General features: G+C 40.9%; 1 protein-coding gene across 1 annotated transcript; it reads left to right on the top strand.

Annotated features, from left to right (window-relative positions):
* Positions 1 to 12,011: 12,011 nt before the first annotated feature.
* Positions 12,012 to 14,954, top strand: pou4f2 (POU class 4 homeobox 2). Its single transcript, XM_030743708.1, has 2 exons — positions 12,012 to 12,801; positions 13,113 to 14,954. The coding sequence occupies exons 1-2, from the start codon at positions 12,574 to 12,576 to the stop codon at positions 14,040 to 14,042; spliced, it is 1,158 nt and encodes a 385-aa protein (XP_030599568.1). The 5' UTR covers positions 12,012 to 12,573; the 3' UTR covers positions 14,043 to 14,954.
* The last annotated feature ends 6,080 nt before the right edge of the window (positions 14,955 to 21,034 follow it).

Genomic DNA, 21,034 nt, shown 5'->3' with positions numbered 1-21,034 from the left:
GCGATCCTGTTACGCGCACAAAAAGGCTAAGTGCTGGCTAATGTGAGGTATAACTTAACCTAGTTTTGAATATCTCATGATGGATTAAAGAGAATAAGTAAAGCTGTTTCTTTCTCTCCCTCTCTGCATGCAGTTGCTTTGTTGCCTTCTACATCACATTGCAACACAACATAACCCAGTAGCCTGACACATATTTCTGAGTATAGGAAGCATCTCCTCGCCTCCTCATATTTACTGAAGTGAAATGCGGAGAGACATAAGCTTTGAGGACAAGAGAGACCGAGAGGGGAGAGAATAAGGGGGTTGGGTGTTGGTTCCTCAGCTTTCCCTGTGGCATAAACTGGGGAGCGTTACCAGCATGCACTGAGGCCTATAATCCTTTGCACTAGGGTCCCAGGGTACCTTGTGTGGCCTGCACATTTCTAACCACATGAGACATTTACTATCATTGCATCAAAGCCGTCATAATAAAGCCATGCAGCGATATTGCACTGCTTATGCCTGGAGACACAACAACAAAAAGCCAACACACCAGCAACAAGAGAAAATGTGGAAAAAGAGACTCGAGTTCAGCTAGTCGGAGAAACTTCAACTTCTGCCAAACCCAATTCAGAGTCACATCCAGGGGTAGAAAAACAAGGGTTCACTCAGAGAAGAGAGCCAGCAAGTAATGTATTAGAAAAGCTGTAGCAAAGGGCTGTGTGGCGCATTTTCATTGGAAGGCCTGTCTAGCACAGTCTGTCTGTCAGAGCACCTCTAATGTGAATGTCCCACTGACTGCTGTTAGGCTGTCAGTCGCTGGTTGGGGTCCTTGACTGAAGACACTCACTAACAGTTCACACACAGTAGTAACTCAGTAGCGAGAGTGAGGCACCCAAGAAAGAAGAGAGGAGTGAAGAGAAAAAGGATCTCCACAAATCATTTTGATCAGGAGACAAGGTGAGAGTGAGGTATACCTCCCCCCAGCCCCCGCCCCATGAAAGGACAACTCTCTAATTGGTGGAAAGGGAAGCCTGTCCGTGGCCGTGCAAGCTCTCAGATCTCTCCCAGGACAGCCAAAGCAATGTGCCAATTACTGCCAATTGTTGGCCTGTGGTTGAGATGTGGACAGTTGTCCACATGGAATAAGAGCGAAGGCCTGGCAAACGCTGCTGCTGATGCTAATATGATATAACAGCAATATAAAATGGCACCGTTGGACCACATAGTTTCATAAAATAAGCTCTTACCATTTTAAAAAATCCATCTTTTTGATTTAGTCTGTTAATGACCCCTGGAAACTAAAATAAGTTATATATAATCCACATCTCAACAGTAGCAACTACATGGAGTGTAAACACTTCAAGCACACCGTCTTCACCGCTACCTAACTGAGCCTGCACTTTTTAACAGCCCAAATATAGCCTGTGTTTAGCGGGGCCAGCAGACCATTATGGGGGTCTTTCTCAGCGGAAGTGGAACCTATACTTGCTTCATCCATTATCCATTAGCCACCCATCATGGTGTAGGTCAGAGCTGGAGCACAACCTCTCCAAGCAGTCACACAGAAGCCAGAGAATAACGGGCTTTAACAACTCAGCTCATCCACAACTCATAACAAGGAAGCCAGAAAGCCTAGCAGAGAGGAGGGAAAACAGTCATAATTCTTGTTCAACTAAAAATCACTATAATGCTCTTTAATTGTGTAGGCAAAAATCTTTTCAAAAGAGCATGGTAATTTTACCCTGTTAAATTATTCAGTGCACATTAATAACAGTTGGGGCTGGGGTGGACGAGAGCGGCTGTTTTAGGAGTGATGAGCTGCTGGAGCTTCGAGACAGGATCTCACTAAGGCAGTTTTAAGCCTCGTTTTAAAGTTACATTTTCAAGTAAACGACGTTAAAAAAAAAATGACCCGGAGTAACCCTGAGTGTTGGCGCAGAGCTTTTAATACACTTTAAAAGATATCTTTTGGGGGGCGTAAGTTCACAATGAGACCTTTAACATGAGTAGAAACTGGAAATCTAATAACATACTCGAGTATTTTTGGCTCTTCTGTTAATTGGCTGCATAGTTTAACCTACACAATTAAGGTCAGCCTCAATTAATCATCATAGGATTATGTAAGCGGTTGATGTCTAAAGTCTGGATGCACTGTGAGCTAAAATATAAAATATACCTAAGATATCTTAACCTTCATTAAAAGCCAGGAATGCCAGGATGCTTTTTTGTTGGTTAATAATTTGCAACAGTGAGAATCACAGTGGAACAAGTAGAGTGTAAAGAGAAAGGTCATAACCAAGATCCAGTGAAGGGCAGTGCTCACAATATGCTATAAGGGATTTCATCCAGCAGATAGCACGTTCAAGAGAGCAATGCAAATGAGAATTTGCATGAACTATGCACCAGGAAAGGTAATATACATAATTGGGGGAAGGGGCGGGAGGGGATTGGGGTTGGGGGAGGTTGGGGGGATTCTCCATCAAATACGGACATGAAGCAACACTTTCTGTACTTAATAATTAATATCATACGGTGCACACACACATTGCAAGGGATACATATCATCCATCCATTGAACAATGACTTTTAAGTGCACTAGAACATAGCGAGCTAGACAAAATATGCACAAATGTGTGTCAGATGAAATACGTCTCTTTCCCCCATAAAGATGAAAAAAAAGAAAAGAAGAAGCAACAAACGCCTTCCCTAAGCAGAGAGAACTATTCCTCTCAGTTCAAAGTCAGGGGTCTACTCTAAATATTTGTGTATTAAACATAACAGCTAAGATGGAATAAATGGAGGACTCGAAAAAGAAGTGCAAGGCCTGCAGGAGAAAACAACACAGAACTGCAATGCTTCTTAATGTCAGTTCGACTAACACAAACAACCATGAAAAACAAGCCAGAGCTTCAAATCCTGTTGAAAGCATCAGCATTACTCAGAAGCAAGGTCCCTACAATTCATAAATGTACTGGAAATGTTGAAGGAACTGGTCTGGCTGTGCATATAAAGTAATGTCTTCTGTATCTGATAAAATATGATAAAACAAAAAGAAGCTTTGATAATTGAGTCACTGATGGCAATAGCACCTCAGATGAGTCAGTTCGGTGTCCATGCTTCCACAGCTTTCGAGGTATGAATCAAGGCCCAGTCTAAGTAGGCACTGTGCAGCATGATTAAATCTAAAAAGGCTGACTCTTACTCAGTTTGTTTGTTTATTGAGGCAAGTCAGGAGGGTGTTCTGAGCCTCAGAACTGTATTTAAAGCTGATCTGGCTCCTTCAGACAGCGCTGCATCCGACTTCCTGTTGTTGACTCGCAGTTGCCACTGAAAAATTGCTGCTGCAGCCTTAGACAACCTACCGTACTTTGTATGCCGAAAGAAAAGAGTTAATTAGAAATACAAATTCTCCCAGATTGTTATTAATGGGAACTGTAGAGTAAGCAACACATATTTTGTGCCCATAAGTAATTCTCAGGTATCTTTGATCTGTGGCCCACAGCGGATGCTGCTGCGTGCCGCTGTCTGGCTTCTGGGATTCTGCCAGCACCAGACATCTGGCTACTTTGTTATCATTGGCTGATCTGCTCCCGGGAGGCCACTCTTGTGACACCAGGCAGAGAGTGTCCTGGCAAGGAAAATTATCAGCACATTTTGAGTGGATTAGAGTTCCAAAGTGGTCTTCAAATCTCTACAGGGGTCTAGTGAGCCATGCTCTACTGGGGACTCCTCAGGGCTCTGTTCTGACACCACTGTTGATTTGAAAGGCAGCAAGGGTTTGGCTCCCACTGCTGCATCTCAGGATTCAGGCAACATCTTAGGAAGTGGAAAAAAAAACACCCCAATTATGATCTGTCAGATGCAGAAGGGGGGGGAAGACACCAAAGACTTTCCTTGATTAGTGTGGAAATTCTGCATAGCAGCAAATGTTTGTACTAGATTGGGGTATGTCGCTTATACTTCAGTGTCATGTCTGGCAAAAATACATTAAGCCTGCATTCATTTTTACTGACTAATGCAGTTTTGTTGTTCTTCAAATTCTGCTGCTAAGAAATTTCACGTTGATAATACCTTTTGCCTTGAGCTTTTTTCAACTCTGAGGGAGTTAAATACGACTCCATCTCAGAGGTTGTGTCTGACAATCCGTCATACAAAACACTTAGAGGTCAAAGAAAAGAATGCTGCCTAAGCACTGGCTTAGTGGAGGGAAAAAAGCCATGATGTGAATCTGAACCTTATTCACAGAATGATTGAGGTATCGTGTCTTCTTCTTTTTTTTCTCTTGGCGTTTCCATTTGTGAATACAAAGCTGCGGTGACCCATAAATATTACATGGTGTGGAGATGCAAAGCAGGAATTATGATGGTGTGTGTGTGTGTGTGTGTGTGTGTGTGTGTGTGTGTGTGTGTGTGTGTGTGTGTGTGTGTGTGTGTGTGTGTGAGAGAGAGAGAGAGAGAGAGAGAGAGAAAGAGAGAGCGTAAGGCAGGTCCCTGTGGGATTCTGCTTAGACAGGCGGGCATAGTGAGGGTGTGGTCTCTCTATCTCTGTCTCTCCTGCACACAATGTAGGCTGTATTTTTTTCTCCACTTATCCACTGGGATGGAGGATTTTTGGCCCGCATGCTAACCTGCTGTCAGTGGGCCAGTGATTGCATTGCACTGTATGTTCACTCACTTACCTACTAAACTAATCCCAATAATTTGACACAGAAACAGGAGTGCAGCTTTAAAGTCACAATGCTGAAGCAGTTCATCGATTCTTCAATTAGCTGAAAACTTTTAAAATGTTACAGTTTGTGCTTGTCGTTGTGCAGTGAATATGTTTGGAGTGCACAAAATAAAACATTTATCAGTGTCACCTTGGTATCTGAAAATGGGTCATGGGCACGCACTGAAGCAAATAATCGAGGGGTTAACTGACGATTATAGGCCTGCTGATCTCTAACGAGTTATGAAAAGCTGTCACTCTTTTTGGGGGCTCAACTGGTCAAAGTTGACCAATAGATTCGACGGCTATTTTGATAAACAGTTATTTTGTCAATTTCAAGTAAAATGCATGAAAAATTCAGTAATATACACTTTAAAATACACTTTAATTTTGACTCAAAAAATAACCAGCAGTTGAATCAATACTGAAAGTAGTCATTAGTAACATGCAGTGCTATGCTCTCTGTTTAACTTACACAGCATATATTAATTTCTTGACAGGATGGACCAAATTGTGGACCAAGGCCTGATCAGTTCCATCAAACATTATATTAAAACATAGCTAACATGTCATCAGGCTGCTGTGAGGTAATGACAAAGTAGTTATATGGAGATACAAGAAAGAGACAGACAAGCTGGAAAATACAGACACAGAGAAAGAGAGGAGAGAGTGAGATCAGCTTTTCCTCTCTGCTTAGCATGATGAATCGGTTGAGGAGGGGCCACTTGACACCTGTCACCTAAACAGCCAGGCACAATTACCTCCAGGGGGAGGACGGGGGACTTGCTAGGGAGTTGCGCATAGCTCCCAGTGAAATAGACGAGCGTTTGAAGATCATTAGTGTTACAGGCCCTGTCTTCGTGGCCCTGTCCAACCTCCTGAATGGCTTGCTTTGATCACAGCACTGCGTTTTTGTCAATAGTACGGGTACATCGCATAAATTATAAAGTTATACACACAAAGTCAGCAGGTAAAACGTCACACTCAATTTCTGTTTCGGCCACAGATGGGCAGCCGATTGCAGGTAATGAGCATCATCATCGTGATCATCAGTCTGCAACCAATAATGCGTGGTGGCCGAGCGCTCATGTTGCTATCATGTTCAGGCCAATAGCTTTGCAGAATTGCGCTCACATGTTTTTACAGGAAAAGAAAAAAAAATCAGCGGAGGGGCTCCGAAAAGATCTTGTGTAATTGTGAATCCAAATTTCTACTGTCATGTAAGAGTGAGAAATTAGGCTGATGTCACTGCTAATGTGTATTTTTTATCAACCAAGTTAAAGACTTTTTTCTTTTTGAGTTGTTGGGCAACTGTGGCTCACAGTAGGTAGAGCAGGTCATCTACTAATCAGAAGGTCGGTGGTTCAATTCCTGGCTGCTCCAGTTTGCGTGTCAAAGTATTCTCGAGCAAGATACTGAACCCCAAGTTGTGTGAATGTCAGATAAAAGCACTTGGGGATAGAAAAGGTGCTTTGGGTGAATGAGACTTGTCTTAGAAAGCACTTTGAGTGATCAAATAGAGTAGAAAAGCGCTATATAACTACTAGCCAATTTACCATTTGGTTGATGTGTACAGCAGGGCAGGTAAATGTGACAAACTGTAATAATCTGACGCTCTTAAAGATGAGGTTACACTGGTAATGTTTTTTAAAGCTCTAAAAAATATAATCTACTGCAAAACTGGAGGAGAGAAAGAAGAAAGGCGGACAGAGAGGGAGAAGGCGCAAAAGGCACAGCTGGGAAAAGACTGGGAAATGGGAAGACAGAAAACGGGAGACAGAGAACGGAGGGAGAGAGAGAAGAGAGAGAGAGAGAGAGAGAGAGAGAGAGAGAGAGAGAGAGAGAATGAGAGATGATAGAATATATTATATATATATAGATATATAACTAAGTTAAAACTGAAACCTTTTCAAGAGAAAAAGCCACAGACTGCATAGGTTGAGTTCAAGATTAAACAGTATAGACAATTTCACAGATGACAGACATTCAGATATGTCACACAACGCACGACTGCCGCAGCGTGCCCCTTAAGTATTGTGTTTCGCAGTGCACTGCAGCGGTTTGAGTGAAGACATGATCATTATAGCTGATGAGGCAAGGGCTTCGGATGATGACAGCTAGACAGCAGAGAGCTTTTAATTTGTCGGATCAGATTGTGACACGCTCCATCACAGGATGGAGGAAATCTTTTCATTTGTGCAGAGAGAGAGGGGGGGGGGGGGGGGTAGGTCAATTAGCATCAGCCATTAGACAACTCAGTGACAAGCAATATATTACTGTGTGGGACAGTCAACCTAATGAGAGAGGCAGCAGAAATGTTCATCCAGGTTGGACACAATTCTGCAATCAGCCTGCTACATTTATCACTTTGTATAGCAGTTGACACATGCATTCTTCTCCTCACATGTACTGCATTCCTCACCAGCACCTTTTCTGCCGTATGAAGTCTCAAAGGAGCGACTGTGGTGTCAAATGTTCTCCTACAGAGCCATGTGAGTCAATGATAAATGAAATGCATTCAGTTTGCAGTAAAAAAAAAAAAAGTGTTTTATATGTAAAATGTGTTTATTCTGTTCATGTTATTTACAGTTAATTAGCAGAGCGTGGTTAAAACTGTAGGATATGTTATCAGATGTGAGAATGGCCACACTGTTTTAGAGCTCACAAAGCCTTCTGACACTATGATCTTTGCAAAAAGCAGCATGAAAGAAAGGATCTCATTTTATCAGAAGAGGCAGTCTCAAAGTGAGTTTTTTTTTTCTTTCCCTTTGCCAGGCAGGCTTTATTTGACTGACTGTCAGGTATCATGCGCCTCTCTCGATATTGATCTGCAGTACCTAAAGGTATGTGACATCATTATGAGGCTTGACCTTATCATCTGCTGCCCTGCAGCCTATAGGCAGGGCTGGGCCAGAATCTAATGCCTCTCCCCTAAAGGTTGGTATCTGGTGCGTAATAGGGAAATTGGTGCTGGTGTTATTTGTTTTCCTGACCTCTTAGCCCGAGGTTGACTTCACTACTACACCAGGTTAGCTGGTTTTGATGTTGGCTGCAGTAAAGGAATCAACAAAAAGTGATGAAATTAGCAATACCAGTGTAGTAAAATATTCATAAATAAATAAAATTAATAATTGCGGCCTTTAAAAAGATGCACTTCACAGCGTTTCTATATTTAAAATGACTGTGTGTAACGTGAAAGGTGATGCTTTCGATGGTATAACACTCATATAATTATCAGCTGACTCTGCAGTTCCCCTCAGCTCTGCAGAGCATTTTCACATCTTTCAGTTCATTGTTTTTGTTTTACAGCTCTGCAACCAGACTGTTCTGGTTCATCCTCACAGCCCTCATCAGCTTCAGTCGCAGTAAGCAGCCGTTTTCATCTAAATATCTGTGTACGATGTCAAGTACACGATGATTACCAAGAATCAAATGGCAGCGTGCCAGGATAAATCCAGCAGGAGCAATCCATTTATACACTAACAAGACCAAAATTTTCTCTGAGAGAAGTCGGAGACCAAAACAAAGCTAAAAGAAGAGGGAATTTTTGGTTTTAGCATGACATAAACACTTCTTGCAGTTTCTTGTGTGTAAACAACTATTTGCTTATACATTTGCCCATTTTTTTAAAGTTAATATTTAAGTGTTGCATTTAGATCTTGTTCCACTGCCCCAAGTGGCCAAAACAAATAGTTTTATACAGATTTATAAGTGACATGTCAGAGAGAGAGAGAGAGAGAGAGAGAGAGCGAGAGGGAGGGAGAGCACCTTTTGGACTGCAAAGATATGTAAATTCAGATTTTCTGTACAAAAATAATCGTGTCCAAACACCTTTCTGAATCAACCCATAACACATAATTTGAATGTCTTGCAAACTGTTGATGCTCATATTCAGCCCCATGGAGAGATTAAATGCACATACAGTTGAGTTGTGATTCTAGTGTGGTTTTTGAACCCTCTTTCATTATATCAAGTGGTGAGCCACTTGTTCCACCTGAGAGCTACAGTGTGTACAGTGTGACATTTAGTAAATCCTGAAGGCTTCTACCTTTTGTTGTATGCATTTAAACAACACATTAAAGCCTAAGTTCCTAGTGGAACTTGTCACATTTCCCAGGTAAAGCAGATGAAATAAAACACTGCTTTTGGTGGCTGAAACACATACCCCCCCCCCCCCACCCCCCCCCCCCCCCCCCCCCCCCCCACCACCACCACCACCACCACCACCACCACCCCCCACCCTTGTTTTTTGTGTGTGATTTGCTGTTGCCTTGAGTTAGATCCTGATCTCTTTGTAGACCCTCTCCCAACAAGCATTGACCTTCTGCTCCAGCATGTAAAGAGCACCACGAGATCAGAAAAGGGAGGGGGAAGCTGTGAATAAAGGCATCACCACTGCGAGCAGTCGAGAGACTTTATCCACTTCACTCCACACTTCACTCCCTCTCCTCTCTGCCTCTGCCTCACAGTCTAGCTTTATCTCTGTGTTCAGTCTAGGAGCGGAGATACCTTGTTGGCGGCACAAAGGAGCGGTTCTGTAATAAAAACAGCTGTCTCTGGTGGTCTTGGTGTAATTGGGATTGTTAACGTGGAGAGCTCCTGAGGGAGGCTGAGAAGAGTATGTCTTTGTGTAAAGCACACAGACACCTCTGCAGCACTCCTTTATTCGAATGTAAGTAAGAGAGTGAGGAGGAAGGAAAAAAAAAAAAGCAAACAAGTCACCTGAGTTGTATCAAGCCTTGCTGCATGCGCTCCCTGTTTTACTTTGGCTTTACTTTTATTTTTAGACGGAGCAGATTTATTTATATGTATGTAGCGAAGATCCTTGAAGCGCTAGAAATCTTTTCTTGCACAATTACACTGAGGGCATCTGTTTTCAAAGGCAAGGTATGTGCAAGCCTTTTATTTTCATAACAACATTGCCTCAAATTACTGCATCAATGTGACGATACAAATAGAGGGAAAATGTATTTAAAACTGGAAGAGCATTTGGCTGACTGTATGATAATATTTAAAAACTAACATAACAAAACAAGCCCAATATCAGTGGTGCTTCTTATTTAAAGTTATTTTTATATATCTAAACATTTGCATGTTGTAAAAAAAAAAATCAGAACTGCTGTTCTAATTAATGCATTTAATTTTCTTTAAAAAATTGTCATGAGTTAGATGTAATCATTTATTTATTGCTGATAAATGATTAAAATAAAAAAAAAATATTGCACATAATGTGCTGTTTATAATTAAAACTTCAAAAAATAAAAAAGCAAAACAATAATATTTGAAACTAATGCAATAAAACAAATATATCTCTAAAAAGGAAAAAAAAAATATGTGGAACTGCAGGTTAATTGTGTTTCTGTTTGCCATGACAGACCATTCAAAGCTAATTCTGTTAAACATTCTGACACTGTGTCCTCCCTCAAACGTGAGAAAGCTGTTGGCAAAGGAAGTAAAAGCCTTAGGTATGTGAACACACTCGCGAAAGTGTTGAAAGTGCACTTCAAAGTCAATTGCTTGGGAGAAGCTGGGGCTGATTTATTTGACTTAAGATATACTTTTTTGTGTGTTTCATTGTGGATGAAAATTTCATACACCGATTTAGAGGTGGTGAAATATAAATGATTTCTTTAAAGTTTCATCATAAATCAGTCTGTCGGTATATGTGAGCAGACACTGATTGCTCCTTGATGTCTCCCGAGCCTGATCTCTGTCTCCCGATGTCTGGAGGTGGCTCCAGCAGCGCCTGTTGTCCCGCTGGGGAACAACATATTTCTGCAGCTGGATGGCTCTCTTGCAGTGTGCAGCAACACCAACAGGCTTGTTGTGCCAGCCATGGGGACATGTTAAACGTATATGTACATTTAAAAAAAAAAAAAAAAAAAAAAACGAATGGGGCACCGAGTCAGTTGCAAAGACACACTATTCAGGAGAACGCGTTTTATCGCTGGTGTAATATCTGTGGTTAAATAAATAAATAAACAGAAGCTGGGGACACATATCAGAGCGGCGATATGTAGCTTTTAATTATAAGAATAAGACTACACTTAATGTTCTGTGAAAAAGGAAGGAATTAAATGTAGAATCCTCAACATTTGATATTGGTAACGCATTTAGGGAGATTAGTGATAATGTTATTCTTTTCAAAGACATGGATCATCGCCTTACACCTGTCACAAGAGGTGTTTCAATATATATATATATATATATATATATAAGAAAATTGAAAAAGCATGCTTTCGATCAAATATTTCCACTCCCGTTTAGCTAAGGCTACTTAGAAAATAATTAACTGATCCTATAGACGCGGTCATATTAAATGAATTAGACACCCCTTGTTAATTACAGCGTGATTAAATGTTTTAATTACGTTACCGATAATGTGGCTTAATTAGTGGAGAGATAAGATAATAGGCTGCTATGACAAGTGTATAGATTTACAATTTCACAGTCCTCATTACTTTAAAAAAATCCACTTTTATTGTCATTCATTAACTTGCACCCTTTACGCATGGAAATCGACGTGGGGGGGGGGTTTTAAAAAAGAATATTTATTATAATTTCCCCACAATTTTACTGGTATTTTCCACATTTTTTTTTCAAGATAAAAAAACAAACAAAAATATATCTATGCTTTTACTTTGCTTATAATAATAATCGACTCAGTTGCCAGTGCCATTACAAAAACTTTTGTTGCCATTTTGGCTACATATATTTTTCTATTGGAGGAAAACTTCTTTATTCTGGCCAAAGTGTGAAGGGGAGCTGTCCGTGGTGATAATTTACTCTGGGATCCAACTTTCTATATGAATCTTGTTTAAAATATCCAAGAAAAAATTTATCTTTCAGTCACAGCAAAACGGAATTCAAAAAGTCTCCGAGTTTTATTGGACGTGGTGTTGGTAACGAGGTGTTGGTGGTGTTGGTGATGAAGTAGATTCATTTGAAATAAATGCCTTGTTGCAGACTGCCCATGCGCAGAGTCCCCAGCGGCGGCGGCTGTGGTGGTGGTGGTGTGGCTAATGAAGAATAATAAATCATGAAAGGATTTTTTTTTTTTTCAGGTGGGCTCAAAAGGGTGTGTGTGTGTGTGTGTGTGTGTGTGTGCGCGCGCGCGCGAGTGGGTGAGACACTGAGAGCGCTATAGAAAGAGAAGGGAGAGGGTGTGTGTGTTTGTGTGTGCATGTGTGTGTGAAAGAGAGAGAGCGAGAGAGAGAGAGAGAGAGAGAGAGAGAGAGAGAGGCGGAGAGAGACTCAGTCTGCCCTTCGCCTCAGAGCAGAGGCAGTTCGGGTCCCCGCATTCAACGTAGTCGAAGAGGTACAATACAGAGACTGTCATCGCCATTACTTCTCACATACGGTCATATCAGGACGGAAACTTTTGAGAAAAAAATAAACAAACAGGTCAACGAGAGCGGCAACAGTTTTCAAACTTGAAGTATTTTGGAAATCCTAAGAGACGGAGAGAAACTTTTTTTCTTGCTGGCGTCGTTGATGAGGAGCTCTGCCAAAATAATCCGAGGCACAAAAAAAAATATACTTGTGTATTACAAGGTGGGGGCAAGCTGAAGGAGAAAAAGGCAGAAAGTATTTTTGAACACTTGCGCCACAAGTCCACAAAGGAAGAGGTATCATCGGCGCTCAGCTGCATGGCTTGTTGGCGTCTGTGATATCTCATTTGCCACAAAAGACGAAACACCTCTCCATACCTCCGCGAGTACTAATAAATAGATGTGATTCAGTGTTGGACGACCGTCTTCAGCCGACACTTTATTCGACAGTGACTTGAGATTCCTGCGAAGCAATTGGGCTTCAACTCCCGACCGAGGAGGCGGAGTCTTAACTTATTAAAAGGAACTTGCCGAGGCTTGGACGTCTGCAAATATGATGATGATGTCTCTGAACAGCAAGCAGCCTTTTGCTATGGCCCACACCAGCTTGCCCGAACCCAAGTACTCGTTGCATTCCTCCTCATCCTCCACTTTGACTTCCAATGCACCTTCGTCCTCCTGCTCATCCTCCCGACACAGCAGCACCATCATCAGCAGCAGCGGCAGCAGCAGCAGCAGCAGCTCGGAGGCGATGCGCAGAGCCTGTCTCCCAACCCCACCGGTATGTATTCTGCATAATCACTGCTTAAAGGCACATTTTGACAGCCCACTTTTTTGCTTGATGTTTTTTTCATGTCTGCACAGCAAATCACCCAACACCTCCATATTTTTTTTCCTCTGCTCAACTTATGTATTCAGTCGGCTTTGCCTTTCGTATTAATTTTTATGACCTGGGATGTTGCATGTGTCTTGTTTTGTGTGCTCCTTTTTTTAGGATTTCTTTTTTTTCACATTCTGGAAATGTTTTAAACCGAGGAGTGGAGGGAGAATTCCCTGCTGACAGTTATGTGTGCATTCTATTTGCAATTGCAGAGCAATATATTCGGAGGCTTGGATGAGAGTTTATTGGCCCGGGCTGAAGCTCTAGCGGCGGTGGATATAGTCTCGCAGACCAAGAGCCACCACCACCCACCACATCACAGTCCCTTCAAGCCGGACGCAACCTACCACACCATGAACACTCTCCCCTGCACATCGTCTTCCTCCTCTTCCTCCTCGGTGCCTATTTCTCATCCATCCGCCTTGGCTGGCCACCATCACCACCACCACCACCATCACCACCAGCCTCACCAGGCACTGGAGGGGGACCTGCTGGATCACATCACCCCTGGACTGGCACTGGGAGCCATGGCAGGGCCGGATGGCTCGGTGGTTTCCACGCCTGCGCACCCTGCCCACATGGCGGGCATGAACCACATGCACCAGGCAGCTATCAACATGGCTCATGCCCACGGGCTACCACCGCACATGGGCATGAACGACGTGGACGCCGATCCAAGGGACTTGGAAGCCTTCGCAGAGAGGTTTAAGCAGAGACGGATCAAACTCGGGGTTACCCAGGCGGATGTAGGGGCAGCTTTAGCCAGTCTGAAGATTCCTGGGGTGGGCTCCCTCAGCCAAAGCACCATATGCCGATTCGAGTCCCTCACGCTCTCTCACAACAACATGATTGCTTTGAAGCCCATCCTGCAAGCGTGGCTAGAAGAAGCCGAGAAATCACACAGGGAGAAACTTAATAAACCCGAGTTGTTCAACGGCGCGGAGAAAAAGAGGAAGCGCACGTCGATAGCCGCGCCAGAGAAGAGATCGCTGGAGGCCTATTTTGCCATTCAGCCGCGTCCCTCCTCGGAGAAAATCGCAGCAATCGCAGAAAAGCTGGACCTGAAAAAGAACGTGGTGCGGGTCTGGTTTTGCAACCAGCGACAGAAACAGAAACGAATGAAGTACTCTGCATGCGTCTAAAATCGCTTTAAACCACCACCCTCAAAAAGACTTGGAACTGTTTAGAGATGATTTGTATCATATTTCCTATCTCACACCTTTTTTCAATCATCGATGACTTTGTGCTTTGAACTTCGAAAAATTCCTGAAATCAAACAATGACTGAAAAAACTCGAGAAAAAAAATCCAGTCACGTCTTTTTGCTCGCTGAGAGGAAGATGTGGAGTCAAGTAAAGCACCGTTTGACAGAGCAAGTAAGACCACTGTTTCCACACTTACTATGCTTCACCTTTTTAATGCCAACGCAGTATGACTTACAGGACTCTACGCTTTAATTTTTATTTATAATTCATTTCAAATGGTGACTATAGTTTGTGTTAGACTTCCCCCAAAGTGAAAATAGCGATTTTTATTTCCACGCAGTGGGGCCATTTAACTCAAAGCACTTGGTTGGTGAATATTGGTGTTTATATTTTTGGCTTATAGGATAAGCTACATTTTTCCCTTCGAGTTCATGACAATGCAGTCTGACATTTATTCAGGGTCCATCAGGGGGGAATTAAGAGGACGACACACCACTTGTTCTTTTAAGCTAATATTCTTGTGTAAATTAATAATTTCCTTGTCTCGCACTTCATTTTGTGTCTAAATGTGTAATTAATTCCACTTATTTTGTTATCATGTCTGAGCAAAGTCGGGGTATCTATTTTCAAGATACCCTGGGTTTGGATTAAGTTAAGGTTAATATTATTATAATTATTATTATTAGGCCTCAGTATGTGGAATTATCAAAATAGGGACTCACTTGGATGGCTTTTAAAGATTTTCGCTGTTAAAAAAAATATGATTTCTCGCCGGCTACAATAAGTTTACAATCCAGCGTGGGCCGGTGGCTTATGAACTATTTATTGAGTGAGGTCATGTTTACTTCATTATATTTATTGGGATTCCCCCCCTCCCTCCCCCCTCCTCGTTTTGCTTGAGAAAATCAAATTCTGACAGCAAGTTAAGCGTGTTGTTCTGGTTTAAAGGGAAACGACTGTGAAACGTACAGTCACAAATTTTTACGACTTTTAACGTCTGAGATGGTACAATCGAGATATATATGAGATAGTATTCTGTTTTTATATTATTTTATGTATGTTTTTTCTGCTATTTATTTGTATAAATATACGCGCATCATTATGAAGTCGTTGCTTGTTAAATCACCTTGTTTAAGTAATGTTTTTTCTTGAAGAGAAAAGAAACAGCTTCATGGAAGTATACGTGTACAATGTAAATATTTCATTGGAACCAGTCGATGCACATAAATATATCCGTACAGGTTTTTGCTGTATTGCTGTTTAGCTGAGGTAACTTATTTCTGTAATGTATGTTGCTTTTTGGTTCCCTGGTTAAATAATTCTATTAATTTATTACATCCATGTAATTTTAATTTATTTATTTATTGAACTGCAATATGTGTTTCATTAAAGAACAAACTTTAACATTTAATCGGACGTTTTCCATGACTACACTGTGCAAAGTGGCTCTCCCAGACATATTAATATTCTTTTATTTATTCATCTATTTATTTATTGATGAGGAGGAGGGAAACGCTTTAGCTGTGGGCTACGCAGCTTTTAAAGGATAGCTGGTGGATAGATCAGACGTTTTTGGTGTATTTTTTACTTCAAATATTTCTTTTTCTTTTTTTTTTTTAAAGGTGACATAACCTAGCTGTTATCGAAAGGTGTCTAGGTTGTTTGTTGTTGTTGTTTTTTTCTTTCTGGAACACAACATGTGGACTGTCACAGTGCTCATGAGCAAGACATAACCAGCAACCTCACTCCCCGCCCTGTACCCAATCTGTTCTCTGGCTATCCGGGTAACATAAGAGCATGAGATGAATACCAAAAATTAAAATGTAAAATAGCTTATTTTCCTCTTTTTTTCTTTTTGCCTTTCTGATATCATCAACCTCCTCCAGGCCTCGTCATAAAGCAGGCCTTACAGGAACCACTTTCCCTCTATTCCATCAACGTTAAAGACACACGTGGCGTCTCCACTGACGTGCTGCCAGCTTATGTAGCTCACTGTTGCCTTACCTGAGAGCAAATGCTAATATTCTATTAGAGCCTAATCAGGGGGTCTGTGGAGAGCTAGATGGGTCCCTGGAGCGCAGACTTGCCAGATGTCAGCCCGCCAGAAAAACAGCTCGCCTGCCAACGTGCCCGACTCTATTTAAATACACACTCAAACATGCTTCCTTCGTGCATGCGGGCACACAGGCTTTGAAGCACAACCTTTGGTTCGTAGTTATGGTTAGATATGAGGAAGAGGAGAAGGAGGAGGGTAATAAAGAAGGGAGCATTTTGAATGTCATGTCCAAAGTAGAGCTTCTGTTTTAGGAGGGGGCTTCAAGGCTGACTGGCCTGCTAGTTTGCTGAGAGCTGAGCAAGCGTTTCAGCACCATGGACAGATACCTGACAGGCCGGAGGAGCCAAATATTAGCATTTCTGAGACCTGTCATCCATCTTTACACTAATTATTTACAGCATGTGGAATGCATTTGCATGGAATAATTTTTGGATAACTTCAAATTGATTACAACAGTAAAAATTTACGCTAACAGGATGAAGCAATTTGACTTTTGAAATACTTAAAATCAGCTATAGTTTTTTTTTTTTTCAAACCTATTAAAAAAATCACTCTCATGTGTTTTTCCAACATAATTTTATGGATTTAAAAATATTATTTGACACATTCAGGATTTGCCAAGAGTGTCAAACAATGTTTGGTAAAAAATGATCCAGTAATACTTTAATTAATTCAAATGTAAGAAGTATACTGTTCCTCGGTATTTACACACCTTATTAAAAATCAACCCTATCTGTAAAACAGCGCCTTCATAAAACTCATCCATAAACCAAACATGCTGAAGCGCCACCCTCGTGACATATTAAGGGTATCAAAACGGCCCTTATTAATGAGACAGCGGTGATGGTTCATCAATTAAAAGATGCTCCTGGTGAGTGCTTCTAATTTCCCCTAAACGAGCCATTCACTTAATACGTTAATAAGAGCGAATTATTAAATTACACATCGAATTATGAAAACCAGATAATTATGAAGAGCGAGTTAAGTAGTCATTAGCTATCCCTGTTAATTACCGCTGGTCAGGGAGGGCTGCCGAGTGAGTGTCTCATCGGGAATTGAAATTAACTTTATGCAGAGAGCCTCGCTGCTGCTTGACAAGCAGCGGCTCTGCAGACAGACAGACAGACGGGCAGCAGGCAGCTTCTTAACCAGACGGCTATTGCCTGTTTTCATTTTAACATATTGGGCGAAAATCGATCTGTATTCTTTGATAGCGAATCAATCTGACCCCAGCGTCGAAAAAACACACACAACACACACGCACACACATAAAGAAAAGGCCCAAGCACAATGAAGAAAATCGAAGGTCTGTTTTTTCTTTATATATATATATATATATATATATATATATATATATAGATATATATATATATATATATATATATATATATATATATATATATATATATATATATATATATATGAATATACAAATATGTGAGCCAAACAATTTACCTTAAAGTCACAGACACGTCTGCTCAGATCATGCTGCATGGGCTCCATACATTGGAGAATGCACAAGAAAGACACTGTGGGAGCCTTCTACAAAACGAAAAGGGCAGCCCTGTTTCCTTTTGTTATAATTACGCCCTCTGTTTTATTTTTCTCTTTCCCCAGAACATTTCCCCCCTTTCACAGGGATACTGATGAAAATTTAATGAAGCCAGGGACTGTCGGAGCTCCGCCCGGGGACCTGAGAGTAGAATATTTTAACTGTACATTTACGCCAAGTGTCTGCCTTCAAAGACGCGACTGCTCTCGAATTAGACGAACTGTGAGCCATAAAGTGAAGGCACTGTACACCATATAACCCCGTATTTGTCATCTGTTGGCTCGTTCACACCGCCAAAATGCTGTACAAAAGCCCGTCAGATGGCTGCTTGAATGTGAAGCGGCACACGCCATTTGATATTGTCGCCAATCAGTTGTTGTTGATGCAATATTAATCAGCCATCAATAGTCATTAGTTTGTTAAGTGTTTCCCAGAATCTAATCGATGGAGCAGCACTGGATGGCTAGAAGGAGGTTGGTGGGATACTTTCTGATCCAGGATGGCATGCAAACGAGGGAAATCCACACTATGTGCCAGTAAAACGCCTCTCTCTCTCTCGCTCTCTAACACACGCCACGTGCACGTACAAGCCAGAGCCACGTGCACACTGAGAAACAAGTGTTGATGTACAGTACACGGAAATCATGCACGTCTTATGCCGATCATTCCTAGATTGTCAGTTAAACGCGGTGTTGTTCACCTCACGGGTAAGGCCAAATAGTAAGACAAGGAGCCACTCTACTGATGTTGGAATTTGAAACTTAAAGCTAAGAAATCTCTTATTCCTTAGTAACTAACCATGCAATAAGATCTTTTTCAGTGTGATAATAAAAGGTCGTTAGTGGCCCAAATGAATGGCGTTTAAAGCTGAACACTTTAAGCAAAGGCCCCGCACTGCATAACCTTTATTTTGAAATCGAACCAGAAACGAAGACGGGCTGTCCGCACATGCGTAGACAAGAACACGCGGTTCATTAAAAATGTATGACGTTGATGCATTTAAACTCATACCTTTATTTGAAGTCATTCATATTTTTTGATGAAAGAAATAAAAGGAAAGGTTTTCATCTGCGTGATCACTTCTAAACCCAGAGCAATAACAAGTGTGTCAAATTAAAACCATAACATACCAAGAAATTATAAATCGCTATTTCTGTGAGGAAAAAAATAATTTTATTAAAAAAAATATCCCTGTTAATTTAATAGCATTGGAAACGTTCACAGCCTTCAACTAAAATAGCTCAGGGGCATGATTAGAGGGTGGGTGCTGAGACGCCACAGACACCCCTGACATTTGGCTAAGACCAAAACAATGATTTGGGATGCTAAACCAAGTTCCTACCTTCCCCCAGAGCCTTTCCATATCGTTCATACATTTGTTAATGAAAACATTAAGTTTTCTTTAATTCTTTTAAGGAAAAAATTAAAAGACACCCCCCCCTCCCCATTTTTCTTTATTGTTTATTAGGCTGATGCAATTTTGTGAATTTTATTTTATTTTTCCACATGAATCTAAATGAATATTTGAATGCTTTGGCTTGAGGGGGAATAATGTCTAAAGGCTCTTTCAATACAGTTATCTCCAGCATGGTGAGCATGTTCTGGACTTTATCAAGGACAGATTATATGTGTTAAATAAATTTGGAAAATTTGGATGTGAGCAGGGTTTATCAATATAGATAACAATAAATAATTAATTATTTACTTACTAGAAGTCTTCCTATTAGGATCCAGGGCCCACTGTGGTACAAATTAAGCTTTTGCTTTAATAAAGTTTACTATTGCATCTTGTGGTGATGGTGGTGGTGGGGTGTCCTTCTCTCCATTTTGCAATACAGTTTCTTGCCGCTAGGAGACTGCAAGGGCAAAACATATAATTGCACTGTTGGTAACTGCAGTGTCAATGTATTTGAATATTTTAAACATTAGTTTACTCTAATACTCAAGCGATGTGTAGAATTATGCACCTGCTAAATGAGTTTGCATCTCAAGGCTTGGATAAAGGAAGAAGTTATAAAAGAATGTGGATTTATAAAACTGATTTTCTATTTCTTAAATTTGTGGTGCGCTGTGCTTGGCAGGATTTTATAGACAAAAATAATCAAACCAGAATTCACAGTTAATTATTCAGAACGAGTGAGAAAATCCAGGTTTAGTAAGGACCAATAGGTCATCAAAATAACAAAATAATTGAACTACAGGTTTTAATCCTGTTTAACATGATACAATATCCAATTAAACTTTTGTAATCTAGATACGAAATTGACTGATAAACTGCATTTGTTAAATATGTTGACTTTTGGGTTGCATCTTATGTACAGTGAAGTTCGTGTACTGTGCCATGAATCTATATCACAGAATCACACCATGCTGTGGAAATGTGGTAAAACCTGAACTCTCTGTGTCACGTGTCAGAAAAAGACAGTTCATAAAGGGGGTATGACAGGAGTGTGGAGTCATGTGATTAAATGAATTGCGTTTTAGAAATGATACAGTGGTTCTCCCTGAAGGGGAAAACTGAAAAAAAATTAATCAAGCTCTCATCATTAGCCATGCATATTTTTATATTAATGTCAGCATTAAAAACACTGTGACAAAATAGTTAGGCTCAACACCACTGTCATTAGTGAGATCTTTTTATTCAAATAGAAAAACTAATAGATGAAAATTCTAGCAGGTCCAGCTGGATCTAATAAAAAAGCCCAATTTACATAAACTGTGCACAACTCCTGTTCATGCAGTAACCATATAGCACCATATCCTAAGACCTTTGACCTCAGACTGCTGGATTTCAATCTGCGGGTTCATCATATTGTGTATGACTATATAAGCTATTAAATAAATGGGTTTGTCATTTAATTTCAGACACATCAAGACATCATACTGTTATGCATTATGACCTAACATATAAATTGATGCCACAAAGTGCCTTCAGCTATCAAATATTTAACAACACTAGATGCGTATACACGTTTACGAACAGCTAGGTCTCCTCCTTTCACGTTCCCTTTCGCTTGATCGTCCTTCCTTGCGACCACTGAGTTTTAGACTTGCGTGTTTTTAGAGGCTGTTTTGGTGTTCCGAATGAGTAAGTTGTAGACCGCTTAGAGACTGGACCTTAATGAGAAGGTGGTAGAGCTGTATAGTGGATGTGTGTTCATTGGGCTTTGACAGCCGTTCTCTGTTGCAGATCTATTAATCATACCCACAAGGAGTGTTAGTCTCTCTCTCTCTCTCTTTCTCTCTCCTTCTCTCTCTCCCTCCCTCACTCATTCACTCACTCTCAGTTTTCAGTTTATACAGAACAGAATCATTTACATAA

The sequence above is a fragment of the Archocentrus centrarchus genome, chromosome 1 (genome assembly GCF_007364275.1).
Source record: "Archocentrus centrarchus isolate MPI-CPG fArcCen1 chromosome 1, fArcCen1, whole genome shotgun sequence".
Classification (NCBI taxonomy): Eukaryota; Metazoa; Chordata; class Actinopteri; order Cichliformes; family Cichlidae; genus Archocentrus; species Archocentrus centrarchus.
Note: the sequence above shows the minus strand (reverse complement) of the source record. Positions and strands in the feature narration are given on the sequence as shown.

Bases quoted from the DNA above. Each gene is read 5' to 3' on its own strand.
- pou4f2 (XM_030743708.1), top strand. From the start codon at position 12,574: ATGATGATGATGTCTCTGAACAGCAAGCAGCCTTTTGCTATGGCCCAC. The intron at 12,802-13,112 runs GTATGTATTCTG...TTGCAATTGCAG, and splicing joins CCTGTCTCCCAACCCCACCG to AGCAATATATTCGGAGGCTT.